Source organism: Siniperca chuatsi, linkage group LG9 (assembly GCF_020085105.1).
Source record: "Siniperca chuatsi isolate FFG_IHB_CAS linkage group LG9, ASM2008510v1, whole genome shotgun sequence".
Taxonomy (NCBI): domain Eukaryota; kingdom Metazoa; phylum Chordata; class Actinopteri; order Centrarchiformes; family Sinipercidae; genus Siniperca; species Siniperca chuatsi.
Genome location: NC_058050.1, coordinates 28,867,248 through 28,888,780, shown reverse-complemented (window position 1 = coordinate 28,888,780; position 21,533 = coordinate 28,867,248). Strand labels below are relative to the sequence as shown.

Below are 21,533 nucleotides of genomic sequence, written 5' to 3'. Positions count from 1 at the left end.
ACTATTACAGTAATCCTTTCCCAAGGTCACTTTCACACTCAGTTGGGTAATAATTTTACAGTTTGCCTTCATTTTCTTACCCAAACAAGTTCATCATCTGGCTGTTCGACGATGCCCTGTTCCCAGATCTCAACAATTAACTTGGCAAATGTACAAAAACAAGAGCATGGTTCTGATAAACCTAAAGAATCTTTTAATGACCATGCAGTGCATTTGCACTACAAACAGCAGACATCATACAAGACACAGTATGAAGACATAAATTAAAGAAGAGAAGACCGGCGCAGGCAAGCAGTGTGTTTAACTGTTCAGTGTCCCTACAGTCTCATGTGGTATATTGTTGTGTTGACCAGCTCAGATGAGTGTGAGGTCCCTATCCCCACTGCTGTTTACAGTCATCTTTAATTCAAAGGAAACATCCTTTATTTATTTGCTCCCTCCTCCCTAAAGTGTCTTCATATTTTTCTGCAAATTTTCCCCAACTGACCTTCATCCCATCTTCTCCCTCTCTCACTCTCTCTAACACACACGCAAGGATGCACATACTCTTTTCTCTGCCCTTTCCCTCCTCCCAACATTTTCCCTCCTCTTTAAGTAGAGATTGCTGTCTGAAAGCGATGAGGCCTGACCAAGAGGTCTTGGGAAATCAAAGCAACTACCCTCCCACAGTACCGGTGTGAGCCCGCATGAAAACACACGTGCAAACACACACAACTCAAAACTATAGCAGACAATAAGGAGTTACGGTGAGCCTGGGGGGGGCGTTTGAGATGCACAGATTTCCCCTCAGAGTTACAAAGGACAGATCAGAAGACTCACAGTTCAAGAGTGGAAACCTGACAAAAGCCTGGCAAAAGAGGGACAAAACACACACAAGAAAAACCCCATATGCAAACTTTCAAAGAATGAAGATAACAGCAGGAGATAGCATGCACACACACACACACACACACACACACAGCTGGTAGAAGTGCAGATAAAATACCCACCCACACCAGTGATCCTGTTGGTTGTGATGTTGCAGCACTTCCAAGAAATGCCTGAAGTGTTTCTTTATTCTCCAGTCAGCAGAGTGTGAGACACTTCCTCCGAGAGAGCAACTTTCTCTTTACATGTCTCTGAATGCAACACTCAGTCATTCACTGTGTGTGCAATCACTGAGCCACTGGACAAAACTACACCAAGTATGCAAAAGAATGGACACGTGGAAATTCATCTTTGGCTTCACAGACAAACGTCCTCTGCCGTGGGTTAGAATGCATCAGATAAAGACAATTAATATGTGGATCTGTAATAACAAGCAGTTGGGATGAAAGTGCTAAAATAATAATGATTTCATTAAATGACTACATAAAGGAGAGGAACGCACATACATAACATCATGTAAAAAATCAAGGCTTCTTATCAACCTAAAAACACATTGTTGGGTTACAGTGGTTGACCTCTCACAAACTGAAATTCATCCAATTTGCCCAAATAAATTCTGTTATCCACATTGATATTAAAATCCCATTGCCTCAACATCGACTGCTGACCATTTGTCCGAAGCCTAGCACTCTCAGTTGTTGAGATTGATTTCCTAACTCGAAGTAGCCACTGGTTACCGTTCCCTTTTGTACAGTGTGAAAATCAACATGAGACTTAAAGGATGAGGCTGGTGTCACTCTAGGTTTTTGTCATTATGAACAGATCCCATGAACAGACAACAACCAACAATGAATTACTCTGTCCCTCACTGTATGACACATAAACAATAAACCACATGTACTAACAGCATTGGTAACGATACAGACCAATAAACACATAGTTCACATGGCACTACAGTGTCTCTGTCAATAAAAGCGGTCAAGAGTTTACCACAAAATCTCCATTATCTGCTGCTGTTTATTTTGAGGCTGATAGAGTTTCAACATCATACCTGCCGCCTCAAATGCCACCTTCATTCCGTTGTTCCATAACACATTCCGCAACTTTCCCCACCCACAAGAAGCACATCGGCATGGCCAAATGGAGCGCTGCCGCAGAAAATGCAGCAGGAAGGCTACGTCGCCTGCTACTGATTGGTTGTGGCAAAATAAAACAAAATTCCCCTCTCTTCCAAACAGAAATCTGAATGAAGGTCAGACTGTGTGGTTACCAGGCTGGGACTATGGGGGACTGAGTCCCAATAAACTGCAGTAACCATGTTTATTGTATTTAAAGAAGATGTCACCCAAGTACATTTGTTTGGTTTCAATATTTTTTTGACAATAGTGGAGGTGTGGCACAGAGAAAGACTAAATATACAGACTTGCTGCTAGCATAGCTGAAAATAGGACTGGTAATTTTGGACAAACTGATGTATTCATCTTGCTTGCTGTGCAATTTATACTATAAACTAAATTTTGATTACACATTAGACATTCATTCAAAACCTGTTTACAGTTCTGCACTGATTGCGCCAAAAATGTATCAATATACTTTTGCACAGTAAGGACTATACGCTTGTGAATATTTCGAGTTGTCACTAAATGTGGAAATAAGACAGGTTTGGAGTTAAGGGTACTTCAGCAACTCTGGCTGACCTAAAACCTAGAACGTTTCAGTTTTGAGATGGTCTCCGTAACCTCCGCTACACTATAACACTGCCACTCCATACACTGTGTATCTCCATACACACCATGCTGCTGACTCTATTAAGGTTGAGAAAGAGCCCGACTGTTGTAAAAACAGGCAAACACACACACACACTCACTGCTGAGACACTTAGAGGCGACGCAACAGGCTCTCATAATATGGATGACACTTCAACCTGAATACAAGCTAATGAAAGAACCTCCCTGGCACTGAGGACATTATTGACTTATAATCCCAGCTCCTAGGAGAGGGAGGCTGTCATTCTCCATCCACAAGCCAATCTAAATGACTTGAAATTTTAATATGACATTTTAGGGAATTGGATTTATGGCGTATCAGCAGAAATTCAGCCGATTGACAGAAAAGAGTTGTGTGGTGCAGAAAGGGGCCGGTGCTGGTATTTGTCCCTGCGGCGCTGCATTCTGCCATCGATTTTCCTGGAGGATTATTATTCCAGTGTCTTCAGCAACTCGAGGCAGGATATGCGCTGGAGTCTACCTTCCCCTCAGCAAGATCATTCTAATTCATAACCCCTTCCAAATGAGTTATTGACTTGGAGAGGCTTCTCTGCCATTCTCAATCAGAGGCTTTTACTTAAAATATATACAGCTCAGGTTTCCAAACACCTGTCTCCCAGACAGCGGGAGGAAAGATAGAGACATCTGGAAGACTCAGATAGAAATAGAGGGCTGCCTGCTGCCTGCTCATGCCAGGAATTAACGTCACTTGACTTTGTCTTCCTCGTCGCTCTTTTACCAGACAATGCATAGCTCCACGAACCAGACGGAATTGCGACCCCACGTGTGTCTACATTGAAATGACATCTTAATTCTTGAAAACCTTCAGAAAATAGCGTAAAATTCACCAATCTGCAGAATAATGCATCCACACTGTAACTTTATTTCTGGAGATCGATGAATCAAATGGTTTTACCAGCACATATTTTGGTCTGTTTTGGCTCGACAGTGTGAATTTTATACATTTACAGTAATAATGACCTACGCTGAAGTAATGTAAGTAATGACACTTCAAGTCAAAGTTTGATAGGAATCCAATGGTTTTATCGGCACATTTTATTCAATCGATTTTGACAGAGTGAATTTGACAGCCCCCATTCATTTTTCCGTTTTTAAAAACCTCATTTTAGTATAACTGAAAATCCTATGCTTAAAAACATCTCGACAAAGAACACCAATAAGTTCGCCCTAAGAAATACTGAGAGAGTAATCAAGGAAACCTTGTAAATTTCAGACCAATTGTATCAAGGAAATGCTATTCCTGCTGAGTCTAATAAAACACTGATGACTCTAAACGTTCAAAAACTATACACTTCAGATCATTTATCATCAATGATGAACCTGACAAAGAAGATTATTATTATTGATTATAAAAACTGTGTCTGATAGATAAGTCTAAACTGTGTTGACGGATGGTTGGTTTAAATATCATAACACAAATGTCCATTATGAAATTAAGTCTGTGTATCGTGTAAGTATACTGTACAGGCCCGGCAGAAAATTTAACAGAGTGCTGTGACTCATTCCCAAGAGTTTCATTGCGTTTCTCTGTTTCATTGCGTCGTCTGCTTGCAGAGCATTGTCGCCATGACTACCCTACAGCAGAGCGACAGACAGAGACAGACTACATCTGGTCTGCTCACACGTGCCACCTGGTGGTTGTTGGTGCGCACTGCAGCTACCCCTGAATAAATTATTTCACTGCCGCCACGGCATTACCGCGATAATCACGTCAATTGAAACGAGGGACATCTATAGCAGAGATCACAAAAAAGCCTTACTCAATTCACGCGGAATATGAGAAAGATCTTTTTAATGCCGTTAGAGACTCGTAAAGCTCTGCTCTTGTGTAAATTAAGAACAGGCATAAGAATCAGGATCTGACTTTTGTAGCGTTGACCCTGGATTGGGTAAAAAAGAAAATGTGAAAATGTCATTTGTTTCAGCCATTGGCCCCATGTGCACAGAGTCATCATGGCACCAGGATGCAGCTCTGCAGGACAAACCACAAGGATACAGCAGTCAGAGCAGAGGACAGTGTGTCATGAGAAGTCCTGGTTCGTATTACCGTCACAGTGATACAGGGAATGGATCTGGTCACTTATGTCCTCAGTGTGTTCCATTATAGCAGGAACAGAGCATCTCCGTCACTGTTGGTCCGCACAGTAACCTTGCACAACCTTACCACTGTCACCGCCAGCTCAGGCCGAGTCAGCATCTAAGATTCAGCTAATTACATCCACTTACGTGCCGTATTTGGCAAAACCAGCAGCAGGCAGAGCCTTTCTGTTCAAGCCGAAGGAAGGATGCAGAGACGCGGCTTTTAGAATAATCATTTCACGTGGCACATTAACTGTGTTCACGCAAAGCAGTATCATGAGCCTGAGAGGAACATGGCATGTGTCCTCTGGGAGAGACAGAGCATCTAAAGCCAGCCATATCAGAAACACACACAGTGCACAGGGGCTTAATGCCACATCACCGCTCACCAGCTCCTGCGCTCTGGGTTCCCCAAAAATGTCAAATGGTATATATATATATTTTATCCATGTAACTGATTTTGCCAGCCTGAGATAGTTTAAAATTTCTATAAACTAGCTATGAGTGAAATATGAACATTTTAAGCAGCTTAGCACTGATTTAAATATATTTACCAGCAGTGTATTGGCTGTGGGCCAAGACACAGCGTAATGTTCACAAAGCCAACACAGCTAAACTCAATTTAAGAAAGCTGATAATTCAGACTGGCAGCGCTAAGCCAAATAAAGTCATTTAAGTCATATTTCATTTGCTCATGCTTTGTAAAAACAGCAAGGAGGATAACACAGATATGAGTAGACATGGAGAGAATATGGTAGAGAGGAAATTAGGCAACAAGAACAACGACCAGACAAGTGTAGTGAGTCATTTCTATTCTACAGTATGTGTCCTTTTTACAGAGGACATTACAGGCAATGGCTGTGTGTGCATGCACACAATAATATGACTACTGACATACTTTGACCTTCCATTATAGTAAAACTGGATATGGTTATGGTTATATGGTATTCACATAAAAATGACAAAACTGACAGAGCTACATGCATTGTCATGAAGCATAGCGTGATCCCTGTTGTAGGCAGACATAAACAAGCCTGCTTTGAGTTGCAGTTAGTGAGGTGAGTTCCTATTCTTCTTTCTTGTCTGTTAAGCCATGGTGGCTATGCTGCTTTTGCTAACTAGCCATAGTTATCTAAACAAACAGCAAGCACAACACACATCACTTCCTAATGCCAGACAATGCTTCCCAAGAACTATCTGTTTATAACAATGTAAAACTAGAGGTTTACAACAAGGTTGACAATTATCAGTGACAAGAAAGCAGCAAGTACGACCTTTAGTTTACCTATCACATATGGTTGGCAATGAATACCCTCAAGCTTATAAAACATGGGCACTGCACTCTACATCTGCTTAAATAAGGCCAGTAAAGCCGCACTCCTTAGTAGGAAATCATCAGAAACTGGAAGAACAAGTGAGGGGGAAGTGCCGCCATGGTAGAATGTGTGCTCTGCTGCCAAGGGCATAAAAAGAGTCACTGACACATCATATGCTTGAGTTACCCTCAATGAAGGATGATACAATGAGTGTTGCCATTCTGTGAAACCGCTGAACTTCTATCCGTCTCAGCAAACATGCCTACTGGCTGAAAACAGGTTTCCAAGGACTGCATAATAAGGAAAATACACTCGCTCTGTCTTTCTTTCAAAGGCATTTATGTCATTTCTACCTACCATGTGTTCCACATCAATCGGACACTTTGTTCCAAAGCAAGGTCCATTGCTACTGGTCAGATTTCCATGAAGTTGGATATTCATGGTCCCCAGATCCTTCTCAGTGCTTTTTGTGACCCTCCTCCGGTGTCCCCATTAGGCCAGAATATTCACTTCAAGGAGAAACTGGTTTATTACGACTTGGATTTTATTTTCATAGCTCAGTTATGATAACATTGTACTCACCAAAGTAATTGCTAAGATTTGGGAGCATGGCGACATCACTTAAATTAGGTTCAATGGGTTAAGAAACACGAGACAGGTTGGAAACAAGCCCCCAGGTTAGTCAGACTTATATGGAAGAGAAAATGAAGGCAAAGACTGCCCAAGCCTTTGTAAAATGTTTGTTTATTCAGATGAATCCTTGATGCCATTGCGGCTTGGGCTGGGCTTACAGCAGGTTTATCACCCTGCCATCACTGCAGCATAACGTCCAAAGATGTTAGCTAAATGCTTTGGCAACAAATAAAGGTTGTACTGATGTCCTCATCTCAATGTCATAAAGCAGCCTTTGCCTTTGCCCAACACTGTCCGCTGTTAGTTGAGTTACTGATAAATGCATAAACATGTTTTACAATAAATTGTTATACACCATTTTTGAGTGAAAGACCTGTCTTGCAGAGCACTTACTGGTGGAAGAAGTGCTGATGGAAGAGTGTATAAACTACAGTTACACTGCTGAGAGGCATAATGAACACAAAGGCACTTGAAGGAGAACAGCAGTGAATTTCATTTTAAATTATACAATGGAACTGTGCTCAGCATTATTGGTTTTGTATAGGTGTACATTCTCACATATGCTGGAAAGTGAGAGCAGATTTTTACCAATCTCCATATCTGTCATGTTACAATGAGAAGAGACAAAAATGACAAGCGTTCTCATGGATGTTCATGTCCAAGTACAGTTTGGGCTTTGAAGTTGATAAAAACTAAAATAGGAAAAACCTAATTCGATTGTAAAAGCTGAAATGTCTCCATTAATCAGCAACAGCCCAAGGCTTTATTTCTTGACGATATTATAGATTGGAGAATTTGTGTGTGTGTATGGGGGGGGGGGGGTTTGTTTGTCTTTTTAAATGGACTTGGATTACAATAATGGCATTTGCAAAAGAAAGCTATCAACTCAAGCATCAAATACCTATTCCCCATTCAAAGCAGTCAAAGTGCAGGAAATTCATTTCCTCTTTTAAAGGTATCTTCATTTTTAAAAATATCCTCCTTAACACAGTTCCATCAAATCAGATTAGATTTCTCTGATTGAGGTCAAATTTAGTTCAACCAGCATGCTTCTAATTGAAATGATGCTTCGTTGCTAGCTCCGGATAACCTTGACTTATAACACTTCTTCTAATTCAGTTTGCTAATTCAAGTAGGGAAGATGTAGAGCCGGTAAACAAATTACCGGAAAATCAGCCATTTGAGCATGAGGATCTGACTCTGTCTGCTGCAATGAGTGCACACTGAACAGAGCATCACGTTCGGGCAAAGCACTGGAGTAGTTTGAATATGATTAGAGGTTGTAAGGGAGGGTTAAAAAAAGACAATGAGGGGCTCTTTTTTAAATGTGACAGCTCGCAGTCTTACTGTACAAATCAATCATGCTGCTGATGATGTGATGATGAGTTATAGGACGATTTTAGCTTTAGGGGAAAGAGGGGTGGGGATGTAATTAGCCTAGCTTAGCATGAAGACTGGAAGCAAGGAGAAACAGCTAGCTGTTTAAAAAGTACACCAACCAGCACCTCTAAACATTTGCTGCCTGGACAGAGACCAAAACCAAAACCTGTACTCATTGACCATATCTGGCAACGCGAGCAAGACCAGAGTAGAAGTCTTAACGGGCCCACATGGTTGTTAGTAGTAGTAGCTGTTCATTTATGCATGTTGGGTTCAGGTACGTTTCTGATTGGGTCCAAAACTTTGGACTTGTGAAGACCTCTAAAGCTGGGCAGAAAATGTACTTTTTTATTAATCCTTAACGTTGCGTCATTTATTCACAGCACAGTCTCAGTCAATACTACAGTTAGATACAACATTTAAAATACTACTGCATTACGGAATTATTAAAACAGCCTCACTAGAGTTTATAACAGATCTTTTGAAGTCAGCCATGTGCAATATCTGACCATGGAAGTGCTCAAACTGCAGACAACCAACCAAACCTTTTGATATGCCAGAAATCCATTCAGTCAGATTATTGATTGATCAGGCAATTGATCAGGTGTCACAGCCATATGTCACATTGATCTTCTCATCTCACTTTCCAAAAGAAAGCAAATAAACAAGTCCCCAAATGTTAAACCAACTCTCAACTTATACTTGCAATTGCGTCTTCTTCCTTGTGCATTGTGTGTTTTTTCAGTGCAATGTCTCTGCTGGGTTTCTATTTTATCAGGATCCCTGCTGAATCTTTAAAACGCTGTTTGGATTCATATTATAATCATGCTCAACCGCAGAGCCTTTTCTGCCAAATACTATATATAAATGATCCAATCTACTTTGATGCAAGCATTTCTGACAGGACTGCAATTCATAATCCATAACCTTTCTCAACCTAGACCTTATTTTCTTCTTTTTTTCCTCCATCATGACTATTGATTGTGTTCAAGATTTCATCTCTTACTTCACTAGCGAGCGTGATGTAGCTTCAGCTGACTGAAAATGCTGCTCTTCAATACACACCCACAGAGGAAACACAGTCTCCAACAACAGAATCCAAAAAACTATTTCAGCACACCACACACACATTGCAGTGAACATGAATGTTTACATGTCGTTTCCATTTATCCACTCCCTGAAAAGGGATTAGATAACTACTGTGGGCTAGTCAGCTGTTCATTGTTCAAGTGATGCTACATTCATGTCATGTTGGAATTTCTGTAAACAAGGTGTGCGGACTGGGAAAATCTGTTCATGTCATCATCCTCGTGGAAATACAAGGAGGATATGCTGCAGCGTTTTGCATGCAGCGTTATCTCCCATGTGGCGTCACAAATTTAGGAAGTGTGACAACACAGGCAGTAAACATAATGGGCAATCCAGCAAGTGTGGCAGTCCAAATGTAAAACATGCAAATTATTAGTGTCACTTTTACTGTCACATTCTTTTGTTGGAGTCCTCCCTGTGTGTGCACAGTGTAATGTACAGCGGCACTTCTGACAAACCAAAGCTAGAAAGAGAAGGAAATGATGCAATTTAAACGAGATTGCTAAAAAGGAAATAACTAGTATTATAAGTCAATTCAATTTTGAATTTGTGTAAAATAGGGTAGAGTTCATTCAATTTCTCTGAGCAATTGTAGACTCTATAGACAGATATTTGGTTACAGAGAGTCTTTACAACGTTGTAAAGGTACTACTAAATAAACAATCTGAAATGATCATGATATTTTAACTCCATAGGGTTAAATGGTAAGGTAGTGGCAAAGTTGGCAGGTTTGTGTATTTTCTGTAAAAAAGTGGGCTAACTTGATGGAGAGTTAAAGAGCAGGGGGATACCTGACCTGATGATCTGGCATCACATAATTAAAATATGTCCTCTCTGGACATAACTGTCAGTCAATTGATAATACATTTAAATTTCAAGGTTTTACTTTGTTTCAAGCCATTTTCAAACAGTTTTCAAAGAATGATGAGATTTCATATCGCAAGAAAATTAACAATCTTGCAGGGTGGTGCACGGAGAACAACCTACTGCTCAGCGTCAGCAAAACCAAGGAGCTGATGGTTGATTTTAGGAAAAAGTCTGTCTACATCAGGTTTTTTACAAATGTGCAGTTGGGTCTGTGGTGAATAGACCGCTCAGACTGACAAAAAAAAAAAGCTATTCTTCACTGCTCATCCAACTCCACCCTCAGGATCAGTATGAGATATCTGGGCAGACTGCTACTTTTTCAGTTACGATTGCAATGCTGTCTACACATGTCAACTACAGTATGGTATAGGCTGGGGACAGATCATGGTTATGGTTAACAGTTTGTGACAGGACACAAACTCCAGGCTCAGGCATGAGCTCCTTGGACAGGACATCTGTACAACAATAGCTGTCTTAGAACAATATTATGGATTTTACTCTGTACAAGGCTGATGTTTTTCTATATTTTCCTTACTTTGCCATGGAAAGACCAGCACCAACAATGTGTTAGTCCCTCTCTTAATCCTTTCTGACTTCCCGACTCTGTCTGTAGCTCTGAGCCCCAAAACATTTGGTTCCTACTGAAGACTTAAATCTTTAAATACAGGTTTATAGTTTCATACAGTAATTTCCTTAAACAGCTGGCCACTGTAGTTTTTAGTAAACATTACTCAAACAGGCTAGTGCATTTGTTAGGGACTATTTCCAGTTGAGGATTAATACACATTTAGTGCTTTTGTCACCTTTTGGTATTTACAACTGTGAAAAAGCTGTATGGTTATTATAATCAATAACATCTCCAAGCTGTCTCTTCAGCGTACTCCACCTACAGCTACACTGATAAACTGCAAAACAAATAGGGAAATTAGCTTGTTCATTGAAGGATGCTGTGATTATCACCTCCCATTTCATACCTAATGCTCTCTGTTGAGCGTTGATCCTCTTAGCCAGACATTGTTTCCAATCAGCTTGCGTTTCTCTGCAAATCTCCTTATTTATAAGTCATCGGTGAGGTGGAGGCCAGAGCCTGGAGGATAATGTAAACTTTTCTGTTCAGTCGTTGATAGGCAGCCTTCTCAGAGAGCGAGTTCATTTCTAAAGAGGGAGTTTTTCTAGCCTCGACCTGCAAAATTTAGCTTGTCTGCCTCATTAGACGGTGACCTTCATACTAATGCCGACCACGGCAGCCAGCGCCAATTCACCTGATTCAATCTCTGCTCTGCAGAGATCACAGAGACATAAAGTACCAGTATAAATTGACACATTTATAGATACATAAATACATGCTTGAGATTGCTTCTTTTGGATGTGAGGAACCTTGTGGCTCTGATGAAAAGATGTATATTTAATCCACGACTTTCCATATTGTCGTTAGTTGGACCACTTCCTTTGCCTAAACTTTTTTGTTAATGCTACTTTTCTAAAGGGGTGAACCGTCTGCTTTCCACCACCAGCTCATGCAGTGAATGTGTGAAATACATTCTGCTGTATTCCTATGAAGTGACCCTGAATATGGCTTCTCCTTCACACAAGTAATCCAATTTCCTGACCTCACCTGTCTGCACTACAACTCCTCAAAAACTCCAGGACATTTCAGCAGACCCAGAAGGCTGGAGTCATAGTTACGGAGCTGGCAGGTCAAATGTTGTTGTGATCCAGTCTATTGCTGCTTACAGCTGATCTGTATCAAGCTTTATCTTCAATGGGCCACAGGGAAATTCAATTATGTGGTTTCTATCATCAGTGGTTGTCAGCATGTGAGCCTCTGTCTTCAACAGACACAACTGCTAAACTCTTACCCTGCTTCAATCTCTGTTCCAAAGCTCTTTTAAGAACTAACTCTGGGAATCTTTAAAAAAAACATTTTTATCACAGAAGCTGGTCAGACTGATTAAAAACAACAGCTGTGGCATGCTTACTCTGAGCTGTTTTTTTGTGCTTGAATTTCAAAATGGAAATCTAATTTAGTTTTCCATCACAATTGCACTACAATTCTTCAAATGAATGAATGAGTTGAACCATGTGCAAGCTCCCATTTTGAAGAATAGCTACTACAAATGAATGGGCAAAAAACATCTGGAAATGTAATGTTTGGATTATTGCATTAATAGCAAGCTCTTTTCATGTCATTTCTCAGAGTCAAAGCTGTTCCAGAAGCAGAGGAAATCCCATTTGGGAAGTCAAAATTCAATTGGTGGAGTTAAAGTAGCACAGTAGCACAAGTCAAGACGTACTGTAGCTAATATTGTGAGGCCTTTTCTCCTATTTAAAGATAAACTCCTTGATCCCATTATAGCGCTCAATAAATAAATAATACATTTCCTTCCAGCTCACTCTTGCTAAGATGAAATTTGGGGATTTAAAGGCATTATTGAGTACTAAAACGAAATCAGGGAGCATTCATTTAAACAGTGCATATTAGCCATACTAAGTGCCTATATACATTAGCTAGTTAGCCTTGCCTGCTAACCTTCCACAATCATGAATACCATGGTTACAAGGGGCACTACAATTTTACACATGAACATCAGTTTACTTGTCACAAGGAGTACTGTCTTCCGTGGCTCTGGAGGAACTTTTTCAAGTCTCAGAAAATAACTCTGATGATGTCACCGGCGCATGATGATGTCACCATGACCCTGATGTTGTCATCAGGGCTTGAGAATACACATTTTTAAGAGAAAGCCTAAGTTACAAACTGGGGGTGTAGAGTTTGAAAGACACTGGAGTTTACCAGGGCGGGAGGGTCTGGTGAAAGACGCTGTTGAGTTGCATCATGGGAAATGTAGCATCCAGTGTTTTTGGAGCTTGACCCATTCTAAGAATTAAAAATCAGGATATCTCAGCCTGCTGCTGCGATTTTGACCATTTGTTGTTTAATCTGTCTCTTAAAAGTGTCCCCACCTTAATTGAAGTGTGATACTAAATGGTTGGAGTGCCTCTTTAATATTTACATTTAGTTATATTCTGACGCAGCTCAGGTTAGCTAACTAAAATTACACTGAGGTTTAACTTAACCAATACAGTTATCTCCTGAGCCACTGATTTGCTCCTTGTTAATGTTTCCACTATTCCAACTGAAATCTGTCACATTCTATGACGAAACCTTAAAAACAAACACACTAAAGGCCCACAGATACCTGCTGAACAAATACAAGTGCAAGATAAAAGTATCTTGGCAAATGCAGAGAGGAGGAATAAATGTAATCACAAGACATGTTGTCCAACAAACACATTTAGGTTGTAAGTGTTCAGCGTCAGCCTTCTGACTCTGCTGCTGTCTGCAGATACAGGCCTATTTAACTGAGGAGCGGTAAAGGACTGTAATGATAGTGGGATGTAATGGGACACAGGGTGTTTCCCTCTGCACACTGTATTCCCCTCTACACATGGACTGAATAATGGAATGTAAAGAAACAACTTTATAGACACCTACCAGGCCAGAGGTTCACAGGATTTCACCTATCTATCCGTCCACGCTTTTATTCAGATCCTACAGCTCCATCAGCGGAAAAATCAATCTGCACCTCATCAATTTGCATTCATGAATTAAAGAAATGTACATTGTGGATTTCATTACTAAGGATTTTTCAGTAACAGTGCTGTTTCATCCAATCCATACAAAACAAAAACGGCTGGATTATTCAAAATATACATTCTTAATATATCTGTGTGCTGTTCATGTTAGCAGCAATCTGTATCTGTTTGTGTTATTGTGATTGTGGTGTGTGTCTGTTTGCCTGCTTTACTGTACGTTTTCTTGATAAAATACATGACTGATTGGATAAATTAAATCAAACGTTTTATTTTAATAATTTTGTTTCTGCAGTGTTTTTCCTTCTTTCTGCTGTACTGTTCTATGGTTGCAGCCACACTGTGGTGCAAATCAGTGGCCTTAACCTCTTCGCAGCCACTGGCCCCAGAAGACACGGTGAGTTATTTAAACCCACTGGGCCTTATGTTGTGTATAAAATGATACATGAGATATCTACAATATTTCCATTTGATGAATTGATGCAGCTATAAAACATGTGGACTTGGGGTGGAATATTTTCTGTGTAAGCATCACATAGCTGCAATGTGTTGGACCAAACATGCTGTACATACCATATAGAGATGAAATATGTTTTTTTTTCCTTCTCTAAAGCTGCTTAAGGAGGAAATTTAAGGGGGAAATGATTCAAAAGGTCACCCAAAGTTTCCCTCACAGCAAAATGAAATATTCATCACGTTTCTAAAATATGGACGAGGCATGTAGGTATATTATGAAAAATGATCCATCTTATTCTTCAAAAAACACTAAGGGGAGCTAATGTTATAAATAACATGTAACTGTCTCTGTTTTTCTCACACACTAATGAAAACACACACCGCTACCGCATGTAAATATACTGTGCGATATGAATTTGTTTATAAATATACACAACACACACAAACACCATATCGTCACATCTGAAATCACAATATCTAGCACATACACACACGCACACATAAGTAGGTGACACTACCAGCAGACACTGTACACACACGGGGGTGAGGTGTGAAGGGCATTGATATCTGTAAATATGGAGCCTTTTAAATTTGAAACTTTCTAAATAGCAACAAGTTACAGGCTGCCCACTATTCCCTCCCTATGTGGACTTACAGATCAATCATATATTCATTTCTAGTTTTGCCAGCTTTGCACTACAGTAGTACGTGTCTGTACCAGCTCTTTGGGTAAACTACCCTCATGCTGTTGCTCAAAAAAAGACTTGTGACACTGCAAACATCACTCAGAACAGCAACTTCAACTACTTCCCACAACTGAGGAAAGGGAGAAAAAGTGAGTCTCCAACAGGTCGTGGTGAGAGCACCATGCTTTCTGGGGATGAAAACACACCAATCAAACTTTTAGGGCTACATGAGAGGAAAAAGAAAAAAGTAGCTCACCAAATCTCAAGACGTGTGGCATCCCATGAGAATATCCCACACAGTGTAATAGCAGCAGTAGAAGCCTGACCGTGCACCTGACTCTGGCATTGAACATCAGCAGGGAGGTAATCTTCATGGTGCTTGTGTGGTGCACAGGATTGTTATTCCCTGAATCGGTATATTCCCCAGAATGTTTATCTCTTTCACCCCTTTAACTTGAAGCAAGGCGGCTGCAATATCACGGCATGATCACCACCGGCGGGCTGGGCAACGGTTTCCCCACATCCATTTGGCAAAAAAAAAGCACTGCGTGTCCAGTTCACTGCGCCAAGAAGAAACAGCCCTCCGACTCAGCTGAGGAAGATGATGGCAGAGGTGGTGGTGGAGCTGGCTGGGCATCCATGTTAGGCAGGGCAGAGCTTGAAGAAATCCATCTACTGAAAGACACAGGCAGAGATTGGAGGGGGGGTGAGAGGGGAGAGCGGAGGTTTGTGGAGATCCAGCGTGACAAAGTGAGAGTGTGAGGGAGTGAAGCGGCGGTCTCAGCAGCCTCGCCAGCCCGAGCTCCTCCTGCAGCACTGCCGTACAGCATCTGACGTCGAGCCAACACTAGTAGTGGGAGAGCGCGCAGGGTGGATCAGGCATGTTTCTCGGCTACTGCTGACCACTTCGGCCCTTGATCTAAATAACCTGCCGAAATTGTCATGCCTCCCTCAATCCTCCTCCTTCCTTCTCTTTCCCTGATGTCGTGCGCCCTGCCAGCCGGCGGCTCTCCGGTTTGCCTCGGTTCGGTTCAATAGCCGTTGCTGGCAGCGGAGCGCCGCCGAGCACAGCCGTATAAAAGCCAATCTATGAATTTGAACAGATCGCCTGCGTTTGATCGGAGTCGCTCAAGCTTGGACTCGTGTGAGGGTTCCGCGAAGCAAACCTGTCACTGTACACTCAAAATGATGAATAGCCTCTGCTCACCCCCGTTGTATTTCAGCACTCATGTTCTGTGTTTGGAATGATTACTTTTTTATTTTATACTTTTCCTGAGACTGAGGCTGTACAGTCTGTTAGATAAGAGCCAACCCTCAACATCAAATTTCAGTTTCATGTGTGTCATCCCTTATATGATCATTATATATATATATATATATATATATATATATATATATATATATATATATATATATATATATATATATATATATATATATATATATATATGTATATGTGTGTATTACTAACCGTCCTTACATGATCTGAAAAGCGAAGAAATATATATTCAGTATTTTCCCATAGGCTGGACTGTATTTCAAACCTGTTATTTACAAATAAATCAGAAAATTCAATAACGATTTTAAAAGCATATGGATTCATTTTACTGGACATCTAGATATAGAAGCACAAATTATTGCTGTATTATTTCCAAGGTCTGTAAACGTTCATGCAGAGTTTTCAGTCAAATTCTGGTTGGTTAATCTGATGAATAATTTATAAATCTCATAGATTCCTTCTCTAAACTTCACAACTTAGACAGAAACAGAATATATGGCATATATGGATGTTACGCTGATTTAAACATGGAGCAAATAAAAAGAATGGCCATCTGGCCTCTAATGCAAGCTCTCAGCAATATATGGGAACTGAAAATCAACAGCATTTTCAGGAAAACATTAAGCTATGGCAAAATATCCTTTCTTAATATAATCAGTTCTGTGATGTGAAATGCCTTATTGAGATTTAGCTAGCTTTTAAAGAAGTAAACGGCTTAACAGTGAGACCTTAGCTGATTATTTTTTTCCAGTCTTTTCTTTGAGGAGGTTTCAGCACCGCGGACAGAGAACCTGTTCTGGATCAATCTTTGCACTGAGGAGGTTTCAGCACCAGGGACAGATCCTGTGTTTTAGAGAAGTCTTTGCATGGATAAGGTTTCAGCACCACGGACAGCGACTCCGTGGCCCTGCTGTTCCTTTTTCTTTTTGCCAGCTTCCCCTGCTCGCTTGCCTTAATTAGCAGGAGGTCATTCTGTTTGGACCGAATCCATTTGATGATACAGTTTATACCTAAAGGTTAAATATTGTTTCACTGTGCCGTCTGCTTCCACACTAACATTAATTTATTGTGGCCAACACCCAAATAACTAAGCAGCCTGACAGCCCGGCGACTTTGGAAAGCAGAAATGAACTAATATGTAGGTTAAGTTGTACGCACAGGCTAAATGTGATTTTAAAAAGATGCCAACCTCATAATTCTAATTAAGTAGTGAGGACATAATTTGTGCTGGGGCACAGTCCACACCTACAACATGCAATGGAACTTACAAGTTGATTTCCCCCTTTTTAGAATACACTGTTTTCATAACAGCAGCGAATTTCAGAGGTTGTCAGTAGGTTTCCTGAGCCAATATGTGACTAATCTACGAAACGAAAAAACACATCTGAGATTTGTTTGTATCTCCGCGTGCAATGAGTAAACCGGCGCAGTATTTTAACTCACATAGAGGTCATAATAAGAAGGAGCAGCCCTGAACTAACACAAAGCCGCAGTTCTCTGATAGCCGTGCGTAACGGGTATAAAGGTGCTTCTGGAGTCTGCGGGGTTGGCAGGTGAAAAAAACACAGTTGGCAGCAGTGCATGTACTCATCTGGATTTATTATATTCCCCTCTTTTTACAGTTCAACAAATGCCCCTTTGCACATGTGAAAAGGGCCTTTAAACAGGCTGAGCGGAGCCCTTCCACTGGGTAACGCTGCGTGATGGTACAGCTGATTTAAAGCTACCCATCAACCGTGGGATTTAAATGCGCGGCTTGTCTCCGCGAGTTCCCATCCAGCCCCGTGAACTAGAGACGTTATCTACGGATCATTCATAAAGCGGATCACCGTAAGCATTTAACGGCCCCATTATGTCTTTCAACCTCAACCATGAAGGAATCAGCGCGAGGAGGGGGAGAAGGAGGAACCCGAAAAGGTGACAAGCGTCTCCAAATAGAGGTCGGGCAAAGACACGGGAGGTCACAGCTCTCCGAGGCTTATTAAACCACAAGTCGGCGCCTATTTCTGAGACATGTAAATGTTGTTTCCGTTCTGGGTGCGCAGGTTAAAAGCTGTTTTGCCCCTATAAACTCACGGATGAACTTCAAACCTGACCGGAGAGGTGCGTAACGGTGCTTTCTGCGTGTTTTGCCGGTTGAAAAAAAAAAAAAAAAAAGCTCCTACTTCGGTCTCATCTGTTTCCAAAGATATAACCAGCTCCTGAAAAGATGCAACGCGCGAAAAGAGAGAGAGAAGCGCAGTTAAAACATGTAAATATATGTAAAGTTTGAAAGAATGGGCTTACCCTAGGTAGAGCTGGAGCGGGGAAGAGTAACCAGAGCAGCACAAAGAAGTTGATTTGTTTCTGTGGAGGAGCCGAGTCGCTTCCACCGCACCAGCGCTACGGCCGTACGGGAGACACGCCTCCTGTCGGACGGCAGGACTCACTGCTTAAAGCAACAGGGGGGCACGCACCGGTCCACGGGATTTACCGACACCGACTCTGCAGCTTCCCGGAGGAGACTGGCTGTCAGGTCGGACTGAGGCACATTACAGTCCTTTATCCTTCATGTGGACATTTGCACTCTGAGCAAGTATACTGGACCATTGCGATGCAGACCATTACAGTTTGGGAATCAGAGGCGCTAAGTGGGTGTAAAGGTGTGGTACTGTCCGTGCTGCAGACTGGGTGAGCCCCAATCTGAGGGAATCTTGTAGAAGGCAAAAATGTCAGGAATCTGAACACATGCACATTATTGTGGGACATAAGTTCAATGTTCCCTCTAAGACTGTAGTTAGATGACTTCTCGGTCAGTTCCCCACTGATTAAACTGAACACATTTAATTTCTTAGTTTGCATATGTGACAACAGAAATTCACTCACAGTTAATGGAGTGAACTGGATGTCAGTTGTTTATCAGATTATGGATTTCTTGTCAATAGATTGGAAGCAAAGAGAACCTAAAAAGCATGCAAGCTTCCCGTCACTTCTACAAACTTTAAGCAGATGTTATAGGTTTGGTAGTAAATTATTTTAAATGCACAGATTTTTTCCCACTGCTTAGGGTGAAGTTGATGGGAAACCTTTTTTGACCCTGGTCCCCTCTAACATTCCCATCACGTTCATTATTTTTATTCTAAGAATGTTACAGTTAGGACATAACAGCCTTGTAAAAAATAAAATATATTTTTATGGTGTGTAAAGGCACGGGATGCACACACAGGCCTTTGTATTTGAAAGCAAATGCAAATATCAATACATTGTTGTGTGTGTTTGTGTACTGAAGCTGTTCAAAGCTTACAGTCTGTGCTGAAATAAAAAGTGCGATGGTTCTTTAACTATCACATTTCCATTAGAGCTGTATTCCTGCTAGTGTGGAAAAAGCTCTGAAACATCAATTAGACCACGGAGTGACCCCACAACCTTAATTTAGGGTGAGAGGGTAAACCTGCTCCATTTGTGAGGATACATTAAGACTTTGATGCATCAACACAACATTCCCACGTTGGACTCTGTTTATCACAGAGCGTTAAGATTTATCTCAAAACACCAGACATATTTCCTCCATATGTCTATCTGTCCCTCATGTTTAGGGAACAGACATGTTTTACCTGGCGTCTGAACTTTTTATGAACCTCAGTGGGTTTCCAACCTAGTAAATTAAAGATTACACAAATAGAAATAAAAATTTCAGAGGCAGATGACACTGATTGAATAACATAAAAGCCTAATATCAATGCATGAATTAGTCTAACCATGGAGCATATTGCAAAACAATGTTTGTCATAACACGTAACTAATTTGTTACTAAAAACCAGTGAAACTCTGCCTGTGTGGTGAGAAGCTTTTCTCTGTTTCAATTTGTGTTTAGAGAGGCAAGTGACAGTCTTGACAGTAGGCGAGATAATGTCTTTTAATTCAGAAAAATCTTGATACATCTTGATTTGCATGGAAACAACCGAAATTATCTCTTTTTGCTTGGCAACGTCACTTTTCTTCAGATTCAATTCCTGAATAAATGACCTGTTACGATAGAAAGCCTTTATTCTTTGCAGTTCGCCACTCAACGTGAACACTCCTCTCATTTTGTTTCAGCATACTGGGCCAATCACAAGGCAGGATCAGAAAGAAGGGGAAGAAAGTGACGCCATCAGACAGAAATAACTGCAACAAGATATACAATTTAGTGGTGAAGGAGCACATCCCTGCAGTGATGGAGGGCTGATCTGAGGCCACAGTCTGGAGCTGAAATGAAAGGGAGCTTTCATTCCGCCCCCCCCACCTCCCCACCTCCCCACCTCCCCACACACAGTGTGCAGCATGAAACGTTGAATTGTGGGGGCTACAAATAAATAGTCAATGATAGCTCTGTGATCCAACAACCTCTACTACTCTCACCCATGGGACATAAAAGGGGCTGAAACCCCTGTACACATGAGATAAGATAAGACATTTTAGAGATTAATTATTCAGTCAGCGTGGCGCAGATTTCAATTGGTGATGGTTTTTGAGAACACTGATAAATGATGAATTCCAAGGAAATAAAGACTTTTCTTTATGCCGACGCTGCTGTAAAAACAGTTTGAGATTAATAGTAAAGAAATAAAAATAGAAAGTCCGAATTCAGAAATTTTTGAGGAAAGGTTAGAAAAGTCAGCATATCAAAGATTAAAATCAGAAATCAGAGACAAAAAGTCAGTTCTTTAACGTTAGACGTCTTGCCTGTTGCTCTTAAGGTATGGTCACATTAGACTTCCTGTAAGGAAAATTGCCCCGAACACAGGACTGAAAAGGGCGTAATGTCATGGCTCCAATGTGAGCACCCCCCCGCAGTGTATACAAGCCAGCCGGAGCTGGCCTGATCTTGTTATGGTTAGGGCATTGGGAGCACGCAAAAACTCATAATGGAATATAAATAAAACGGATAACATAATAACCTGCCTTTAATGTAATAAAAATGGTGAGCGAATGATGTAATAACTCACTCCAGATATTAACAAGTTATATATTTTATAAAAAAAGAGTTGCCACTAAACTCATAATGAAACAACTTGCTAATAACTTATTATGTGCAGTATTACGTTATTCACTCATTATTTTCATTTCATTACATTTTAAGCTTATATATTATATATATATATATTATAGGATTATTATATTTTCAGTTTTTATTAAATGTTTTAATTACATTTAAAAACTAGACCACTACCAGCACAGGGGAGGCAGTACACATTTGGCTGGTACAGCCAGGTAGGCCTATCTGTCTCTGCCTCAGCCTCGGGTCACACCCAGACCCTTAGGAGAGTGCTGTGGGTCTGGTCTTGATACCCACCCAGACCCTGCCCAAACCATTAGGAGGGAGCCGGATCATTGTAGGTTAATATGCATTTAAAGTTTTTCAAGGTACCATGTCTCATAGAGAGTATAGGATTTGACCCCACAACTGTCATTAAATCCTGAGTCTTATAATTCTAAAGTGATTGGGGGACAGAAATACACAAGATCACTACCAGCTGCT

At 40.9% G+C, this 21,533-nt stretch overlaps 1 protein-coding gene across 4 annotated transcripts in view; it reads right to left on the bottom strand.

Moving 5' to 3' along the window:
- grik2 (glutamate receptor, ionotropic, kainate 2) overlaps window positions 1-18,664 on the bottom strand; it is a 342,363-nt gene extending 323,699 nt beyond the window's left edge. The window contains exons 1-2 of one of the 4 annotated variants that reach the window (XM_044207865.1): window positions 18,320-18,664; window positions 15,011-15,429 (exon numbers count right to left, since the gene is read on the bottom strand). In XM_044207865.1, the coding sequence (XP_044063800.1) occupies window positions 15,011-15,128 (118 nt within the window). In that variant the 5' untranslated portion in view covers window positions 15,129-15,429; window positions 18,320-18,664. Of the gene's footprint in view, window positions 1-15,010; window positions 16,088-18,319 lie in introns of those variants that run through there. The other 3 variants (XM_044207861.1, XM_044207863.1, XM_044207862.1) reach the window with 3 other exon arrangements.
- Window positions 18,665-21,533: the final 2,869 nt, after the last annotated feature.